At 37.9% G+C, this 9,978-nt stretch overlaps 1 protein-coding gene across 1 annotated transcript; it reads left to right on the forward strand.

The window, feature by feature from the left end:
- The first annotated feature begins 416 nt into the window (after window positions 1-416).
- Window positions 417-8,260, forward strand: LOC114042519 (ferritin heavy chain A-like). Its single transcript, XM_027861212.1, has 4 exons — window positions 417-518; window positions 6,010-6,162; window positions 7,241-7,366; window positions 8,168-8,260. Exons 1-4 carry the CDS (start codon window positions 417-419, stop codon window positions 8,258-8,260), a joined length of 474 nt encoding a protein of 157 aa, XP_027717013.1.
- Window positions 8,261-9,978: the final 1,718 nt, after the last annotated feature.

The raw sequence follows: 9,978 nt of genomic DNA on the forward strand, positions 1-9,978 counted from the left end.
TAAAAACTGGGCCACTGCATAGCCAGTCTCCTGGTTTTTGTCATTTTAATTACCTTTCTTCAGTTTGGGCAGGAGTAAGGAAAATTCAGATTATACTTGTCCTCTTTTTGCAAGAAGTGTGGTTTTTTCATAAATGGACAAACAGTCTTTTCCCATCCCTTTCAGGGGAGTCATGGCAATCAGGAAAATAACTACTCTAAGACATCCTTCCCCATTCTGGTTGGTCATGTGGATGGTCAAGAACAATCCTATGGGTGGAGAATGCCTGTCAATCATACTTCCATACTGGCCTGACTAGGATTAATAACAGTTGCATTAGAGAACACTTTTCTAGAGTGGGGGTAGAGCTGAAATAGGACTGAGTATCCCTCAACAGTATTCCTTATCTGTGGTATCTAAACTATAATAGAATTGATATGGGGTCCCAGGTGCTCCAGAACTTTCACATGGACTGTGAAGTTGCCATCAATGACCTAGTGAATATGGAGCTATGTGCGAACTATGTCTACCTTTCAGGAGTAAGCACTTGGGTCTTTTGATTCCTTTAAAGTTATAAGAGGTTGGAAGTTTAATATTTTAACCTTTCAGAAAACCAGCAAATATGTATTGAATGTCTGCTACTGAGAGGCTTGCTAAGTAGCCAAAGCTCACATACAAATTCTACAAAATATGTGCAATTCATATGTGTAGGTAAAACAAGTTTGTAGGTAAAGTCATATCTGGCTTATCTCTTTTCTTTCCACCTCTTTTTTCATAAACATTTAGCAAATTGTGTTCAACTTGAAATTCAACTGCCAGTTGTAAAATTACTGCCAGCAGCAAAAACTAACCCTAGTATATCTTGGGAGGATTTTCTTCCCATTTCTCCATAATAGAGCACCAAGCAAAGATCCTCATTTTGCAAATGTTATACTTTGTGGGGAGAGTCATAACTTTATCCAGATTCATAAGCATATCATTTTCGCTTGTATAGAAAGTAAAGTGGGAGAATTAGATTATATCTCTAAGGTCTCTTCTGCTCTATATTTCCTATCAGTTATGTTCCCAGTAAAGTAATGGTACTAAATATAAAGAGGAGGAAAAGATAAGGATGAATTATCAACAGAAACAGAATTGTGATTTTCAAAGATTCATGACCCATAGGTCAGTCAGTCAATAAACATTTTTATTGAGAGCCTACTATATATCAGACATTGTGCTAAGCAAGAACTTACTGGGTTATCAGATGAAGAGAATGACGCCGCAGTGCTGCACACTTATATGAGGAGCAGAATTGGTACAGGAGCTGAGGAAAATGTAAATCTTTTTTCTTTGAGAGAGGACACAAATGATTCCAGACTCTCTTCCAAACTCTGGAATGAAAGAAAAGATTTTGGGACATAAAGAAACTAGTTTCTCAACATGTCTCTAATTCCCAACTTTGATCTCTAGAGACTTTGAAGAATTTCCTTTAAGATGAGATTGGGGCCCTTACCTTCAATGAATTGAGCAATCTCACTTCCAGTGGGAAAGCTCATTCATTATGTATGTTTTTTTAGTATAGGCAAATCAATATAACTTCTCTGATTTTTGTTTCGTATCTGTTTGGAAAAAAATGGTTTACTTATTATTCGCTATTTGTGATGGTCCTTTGTGTAAGAAGTATCTGGCAGGTCAAATCTTAAGCTTGGGGTACCACTTTCCTTTTTAAGGATTAGCAACCAGAAAAGCTGTTTGAGTCTAAAATAAAACCATTCTTTTAGATTACCAATTTTTGAGGGAGTTAGATATAATTGTGTCACCTTTACATGTTTCCCTCCTGGCAAGAATCAAAGTCTCCATTGGGGGGAGGGGTGGGCAAGATTCCTGAGATATCTATTAAAGCCTTCCTGTGAACCACATTTAAGTAAACTTATGTTTATCTAAATATACATGGTCATGCAGACAATATGGATGAGGCATGCATTATTCATAACGAAGGGATCAAATCCTGGTGATGTCACAGAAAAGCTTTCAGAGCACTCAGTATCTTCTTTAGTGTATAGAGTAGCACTGTCAAAAAAACATTTTGATAAACTTTTTTTAAAAAATCATTTTTAAAGTTCTAATAGGTTTAGTTCAATTCCTTTCATTGCTTTCCTTTGTGTGTATGCTTTTAAACCTGAGACAATCAACCCTCTTTTCAATTCTTTCAGTATAAGGTGTTTTAAAAAAATAATCACAGATATTCCTCTATTCCCAGGCTCAGGCTAAGAAAGACAGTCAAAAAGATTCTTTCTTGGATGGGATTGTTCTCTATCAACAATGTCCTTTTCCTGCTATGGCATACACAATTACATGCATAAATGCATACATGTAAATACATATACACACATATATGTGTGGGCATGATGTGCAGTATACATATATACATATGTATATATAGATGCACACAGGCATGCATGTATACACCCTTACACATACTCTCACATGCACATGTACATGTATACAAACATATATACATAAATATATATAAGCCAGTTCATACCAGATTATAAGAACTAATTATTAAAATTTTATTATGAGCATCTATACCTCAAAATTGACAAACACTATAAATCAGGATTTGATTTAAATTGTTTGATTAACTGTCTAGACTACAAAAGTGAGAGAAAAAGTTAATAATGCAGATTTAACATGAAAATGTATCATAGATACTTTTTTTTGAGAGTCAGTTGTTAAATGTATATCAGTATATCACCGAATATGTGTGTATATATGTGTGTATATGCATACATGTATAGCAGTAATATGGGTGTACATGCATATATGCATGTATATTTGAATCCACATGGTATAGTGATAATAATAATTTAACATTTATATAGTGCCTACTATGTGCCAGTAACTGTGCTAAGTGCTCTATAAATATTATCTAGTTTGATCCTCTCAACAACCAGATGCCATCAGAAGTGAAACAACTTAGCAAGGATCACACAGCTAGTAAGTGAGGACAGATCTGAACTCACATCTTCCTGTCTGAACTCACATCTTCCTGACTCTAGGCTTGGCCTTCTACCCGCTGTGCCACCAACCTGCCTCTCACCCCCAAAGTACACAGATTGAAGAAAGGAATATGCATTTAAATAGTACCTACTATGTGCTAAGCATTTTTTCTTTTTCTTCTTTTTTTAGGCAATTGTGGTTAATTGACTTGCCCAGGGTCACACAGCTCGTAAGTGTCAAGTGTTTGGTCTGAGGTCGGATTTGAACTCAGGCCCTCCTGACTTCAGGGCCAGTGCTCTTTCCACTGTGCCACCTAGCTGCCCCTAAGCACTTTTTACAATATCATTTCTGGACAAAAACCTGTCCTGGAAGATACCGGCTCTGTGACGCTGGATGTATCTTGTAATTGCCCAGTGCTCTAGACAATTCCGAGTTATAAATTTCAGAAAAGGAGATGACCTTCAATGACAGAGGGAGTTTCCTCACCTGGGATATCTGCGTACAAATTAAATTACAGCTTCAGTTCATATCCCCATCTCTATAATACATATGTATATACATATACACATATATATGTATACTTTTCCATTCATTTATTTATGGGTACATGTGTATATCATATCCTTGCTGTAACATACAAATCCAAGTTTATTTGTTCTTAGTTGTGGTCTTTGACCTTTTGTTTCCTGACAATTAAAAAAGTAATTTTTTCATGGTTAACTATTACATAAACATTGATAAATAGCCATGACCTCAGTATCATGATAGCAATATATGTGCATACCTTTATTCTTGTTTATAGTAAGAATACAATATATAATATAACAATATATAATTATATATGCAATATAATATAATATAAGTGAAGGAATGAGAAGGGGACTTTCAGCTGGGGCCATGACTTAGAAGCATTTAAGATAAGATCACCCATGTGCTGGAGTGATTAGATTACTCTCCTACTTCTGGCTCCAAGGTCTATCACTTCTTGAGCTTGGTTTAAATAGTAAAAGTGGGGAATTGAAAGGGCAGGGGCAGTTCGGGGGAATTACAACCAGAGTTAGAAAACAAAGAAGCAAAAGCAAAATATCATTGTTAAAATACTTTTGTTATAATGCTGGGCCTTTGTTGGAGAGTGAATATCAGATCACTAAAGGCGTCAAACAATTTCTCAACAGTAAACTAGCCCCTTTTCCTCCCTTTACTCAATTCTGGGTTCAGCTCATTGTTCATGAACAGTGTGCCCAATGCATATATACTGATAGATTAGTCTAGGGGTGGAGATCCTGCAACCTTGAGGTGGCCCCATGTGGCCTTGAAGTCACAGGTTCCCCACCCCTAGATTAGTCCATAGTTCTGCAAGAACTACATTTTGAATTCTGGGCAATAGGCAATTTTCACATATTTAGGGTTTTCCTCTATGGATAGTTAAGCCAAACTTTTTGTGTGATTGCAAATCCCATTTAGTAAATCCTGCAATGAATGATTCAGGGCTTGATGTAATCATCACAATGCCATAGGCATTCATGAAGACTCTGAAGGGCCTCACCACTTTCTATGGATAATCGTTTCCAATTTGACCCTAAGCACTTAGCACAGTACCTTGCACATAAGAGATGTTCGATAAATGTTTATTGATGGAATGATTGACTAAGCTGGACATTCTCATGAGAGAGGCAAACTTTTTTTTCATTATATATTTTTCAATTGATATACATTTATTTTCTGTACCACCTGCCCCTTCTATGTACAGTGGGGGAAAAAAAGAATAAGAAAAACAAATATGCATAGCAAAGTGAAACAAATTCCCACACAGGCTATGTTCAGAAATCTATTTCTGATTTTGTGCTCTGACTATATCATATCTCTGGTATTTGGTGAGGAGCACAGATTGACAACTGTGGTTGGTCATTGCTTTGATCAGAGTCCTTTAGTCTTTACAATGTTATTAACGTGTAAATTATTTCTCTACTTATGCTCACTTTTTGTTGTTGTTGTTGAGTTGTTTCAGTCAAATCCAACTCTTCATGACCCTATTTGGAGTTTTCTTAGCAAAGATGCTGGAATGGTTTGCCATTTCCTTCTCCAGCTCATTCTACAGATGAGGAAACTGGGGCAAACAGGGTTAAGGGACTTGCCCAGGATCACACAGCTAGTAAGTGTCTGAGGATGGATTTGAACTCAGGTCTTTGTGACTCCAGGCCCAGGGCTCTATCCATAGTGCCTCACCATGAACTCATGTAAGTTTTCCCAGATTTTTCTGAAACCACTCTTTCATCATTTCTCATATACCAGGGATGAGCAAGTCGTCATAAACTTTAAAACAAATACGAAATTTGATAGCATAGTAAAAACCTACTTTTCAGCAATGTGAATCTAGTCAGTGTTTGTTGTGCTTGGGGAGAACTCTTCATTCATTTTAGGAGAATACATATTTTCAAAAACATTGGCATAATTTGCAAATTCCTACCTGATTTAAATAGGTTTGACCATACAACCTTCTATTCAGTAAACTCCAAGGGCTCCATATCACCTCCAGGATCAAATGCAAAATCTTCTCTTGGTGTTCAAAGACCTTCATAAGCAACCATCAAATCCCCTAACATCTCCCGTCTCCCACCAACTCCTTTCCAGTCTTCTTACACCTTACTACCCACCACATGCTACTTGAGCCTGTGACACTGGCCCCCTTGCTATTCCATAAAGAAGACACTCCACCCAGCTTCCAGCATCTTCTCTGGCTGGTCGTCCTTCATGCCTAAAATGTTCTCCCTACTCATCTCTACTTCCTGACTTCCTTCAAGTCCCAACTAAAATTTCTTCTATAGGAAGCCTTGCCCAATCTCTTGATTCTAGAACCTTCCCTCTGTTAATTATTTTTTCATTTATCCCATATACAGATTGTACATATAGCTCCTTGAGGGTGGGGATTGTCTTTGTCTAGTCCTTAGCACAGTGCCTGGCACAGAATAGACAATTAAATGCATACTGACTGACTGACTTATTTGAACAACCCTATTTATCTTCCCTTTTGTCTCTGCACATCAGGCCTACTTCTTTGACAGGGATGATGTGGCTTTATACCACTTCAAAACATTCTCAAAAAATCAATCTGATGAGAAGCTGAAACATGCTCAAAAATTCCTGAAATACTTAAATAAGAGAGGAGGCCATATTGTCCTACAGGACATAAAGGGGAGAGCTAAACTTTATGGGATAATACAGAGTCAGAAACATAGAATGATTTCATTAGGGACCTTAAGGACTCTTACAAATAAACTTAATCTTTAAACCAGTTAATTTACAATTGTTCAAAACTCTACTAATGTTACCTGATTTTAACACTGTCACTTCACCTCTTGGCTATACCCAGCTTCTATTCTTTCCCATTCTAAAAATAAAGACAATAAATATATCTGCACATGTTAAATGAATATCACTCCCCCACCGCCTCCTCATAAGAAATTTAATTAGAATAATATATAGATTCATACATGGAAGTGACTTTAGAGTTATCTGGTCCAACCCACTCATTTTACAGATGTTGAAACTGAGACCAAAAGCAGTTAAGTAGCTTGTCAAAGGTCACATGGTTTTTAAGTGAAAGACCTAGAATATGAACCTAGTGAGATGTAGCCTTTTCTTTGGTATGTGACAGTTAGGCCGTAGCGGATAGAGAAACTGGACTTGGACTCAGGAAGACCTGAGTTCAAATACTGCCTCAGACACTTGCTAGCTGTGTGACCTTTAGCAAATCACTTTAAACTCTCTCAGCCTCAGTTTCTTAATCTGAAAAACGAGAATGATAATGACACTTATATACAGGGTTATTGTGAGGATTGTCTGAGATAATATGTGTTAAGTGCTTTGCAAACCATAAAGCACTATATAAATGTTAGCTATTACCAGAATCATTTCTCTTATTATTATATAATGGATATCATAATAATATTATAATAGATAAAGTATTGGAGTCAAGAACATCTAAGTTCAAAATCTATTTTGTACAGTTATTACCCCTGTGACCATGGGCATGTTCCTTCGCAAGGAACTCAGACTGTTTTTTTACTAAGTAATAGACCAGATGAGAATTACTGGATAGAGGAAGTTGCCACAAAAAGTGCCTACATCTGCTTTAAATTAGGACTGTACCAATCTGAAGTTCTAGGCATCAATCATCCAAATAATTCTCACACTTAGGTATAAAATATAAGATTGTAATTTAAAAGACAGTATACTGTTCATGATTCTCAGTCATTCTCTAATTGAATTTGAATAGAAACCAGAGCGTGATGACTGGAGAAATAGCCTAGAAGTCCTAGAAATAGTCATGCAGATGGAAAAGAAAATAAATCAGGCCCTACTAAACCTGCACAATCCGGCAATGGAAAAAAGTGACCCACATGTAAGGATAGCAATAGAATTTCTCTGTTTCACATTTTCACATTTGATTCAGATTGCATTTGTATGATGTACATAGCCTTTACCTCTGAAACATTTCTTCAAAAAAAAAATCTCTGTGAGATCTTCAGTAAGGTAACAAAGGAATATAAGCACTCAAGGACCACAATTAGACAGTTAATTACTCATGGACATGCCAGCGTATGACCCCCCCAGGCCTTCAGTTCCATAGGCAAGCATACACGAGAAAGAGAACACAGTCTCTGTGCTTACAGCTGATCGTTGTTGCTGACCTTATTCAGAGGACCTAGGTGGAAAGACAACATTAGGATGAGTCAATCAGTGGATGACCTGGGCTGCAACTCCCCTTATCTATCACAAGGGCATTGTGGTTCAGAAAGCTTGCTAACTTTGCATACAGAGATTAGAAGAAGTTTGCTAAACTGATTATGATCAGGAGAACCTCACATTCCTTGACTAAATGAAGTTGACTAAACCAGTTATTCGGGACATAGAAAATTCCCAGGTGATTCAGTGTGACCACTGAATCACTTTTGTCAGCTCAGCGAGCAATAGGCCAGTTCTCACAACATCTTAAGCAACCTATCTGTCTTGACTTACCATCAGAGATGTCGATGAGAAAGGCAGTGTGTTTGGGTTATTTCTTCTTGGGAAGGACTCTCACAGGGCCAGTATTTCATTCCTTTCCTGTTTTCCTCTGAGTGTCCTAATGAAATCACTCCCTGGCACTGTACTGCACTGATGATCACATCTTCCATGTGATTTCTTGCTTTTCTATCTTCAGCTTTGTGACTTCCTGGAGCGGGAGTATCTAGATGAGCAGGTGTCAATTATCAAGTGTCTTGGAGACTATATCACCAACCTGAGGAAGCTGTGAGTTCCTGTGGCCTTGGGGAATATGTCTTTGACAAGCTCACCCTGGGGGACAGTTGCTAAAATCTCTATATTCTAGAACAAGTCTATTCTTGCTGACATCCCACTAAGATAAATGTCCTGAAGGAAAATAACTTCTTTTGTGCTTGTAAATAAAGCTTGGTGTTTAAACCATTGTGGCCGTGGCTCCATTCATTATGTTATACATATAAAGCTGCCCTTTAAGAAAAAAATACCTCCATAAACTCATCTCCAATTATGTTAAGCCAAAATTATCTATTGAAATAGAGTAATTACTTAAATTTTTCATTATTTGTAAGTAGCAAAGATTTGAGATTAAGAAGAAGGAATCTTCCTGGTTGCAACTAGGGAAAGGTCCTGGGCAGGCTTCCAAATTCCCTCAGATCTTCATAAATCATCAGAGGGAATTGGAGTTAAGGGTATTCTTGCCTAAAACAAAGGGATGGACTAAATGATTCTTAACTCCACAAAGACAGAAAATAACAATGATTTTCAAGCTTTCCCCTTAAATGCAGCACTTCACATGCCAATGAATCAGGCCTGCACAACCGGTGGCCTGCAGGCAGCTCACAGCCTTCTGGCCGTATGCCATATGCCAAAGAATTTCCTCTATGTACAAAAGATGTTTTCCTCGACATTTTTCACACACTGCTGGAAATCCTTTGGTAAGTGAGCAGCAAGCAACCCGAGGACCATAAGTGGCCAGCCTCCTACAAGTTCTGCAGGTCTGCAATAAACAAAGATTTGCATAAGAATTTTAAAAGCTATGGAAAAATAATTGCATATTGTTGTATGCTGGAAACAACAGCACAATATAACTTTTACAGTTTAAATTAATGTAACCTTTTGTGTGCAAGGTGGATTTTGTCATTCTTTTTTAGATAATAGTTCCCAGTATCATAGCTATGAGTTCCCAGGATCCATGGCCACAAATAGTTTCTACTACCAGATTTTACTACACTTGTGCTTGTGCATCATTGCATAACTTTGCAAAATATGAACATTTGTGCTTAAAGTTTTAAACATCTGCTGTGTGTGCTATGCTAAGTCAGCATAATATTGCTAGAGTTAATGTAAACTTATAAAACTACTAGGCAAAATGCCTTCTTTGTTACCCTATAAATCAAGTGGGCACTGGCTAAGGGTTGCAGGTGTCTTTCCTCAACTCCTCCTTGCTGCCACCCCCTTGGAGTACTAAAGTGGTATGAATCCCCTGTCTGTTGCTCTGTTATCTTTATCTGGTTTGTCTGAATCTACTGTGAACCTGGAGGAGCAGAGCTCCTGCCTTACACTTGGTGTAGCAATCCGGCAGGATCAAATCAAAGAGTGAATGGAGAATACAGGGAATAGGAAGGGGGTCTTGGGGTAGCCCTCCACTGACATGTGGTTTAGTGTAGTTAAGGTCCTAAAAAATTGGACTCCCCCCCCCCCCCAGGAATGGAAGGATGTGTCTCCTAACCCCAAAGGCTTTGAGGAAGCCTTGTTGAAACTTGGACAAACCATTGACAGTAATGGAGCTAGAAGCGGAGCGGGGGGCTGCTTGTTGGCTGATGCTAACTGTTGTAAAGAAAAGTAATGACAAGGTGTTGTTAGTGGAAGCCAGTCTCTGGGAGGTTCAGGCTGAATTATTTCAGGAGTGGGAAGAAAGTTAGACTTGGGAGAAAGCCTGAGAAATGTTAGAAACCGAGCCTAAAGTTCTTA

The sequence above is a fragment of the Vombatus ursinus genome, unplaced genomic scaffold (genome assembly GCF_900497805.2).
Source record: "Vombatus ursinus unplaced genomic scaffold, bare-nosed wombat genome assembly UNPS02014509.1, whole genome shotgun sequence".
Taxonomy (NCBI): Eukaryota; Metazoa; Chordata; class Mammalia; order Diprotodontia; family Vombatidae; genus Vombatus; species Vombatus ursinus.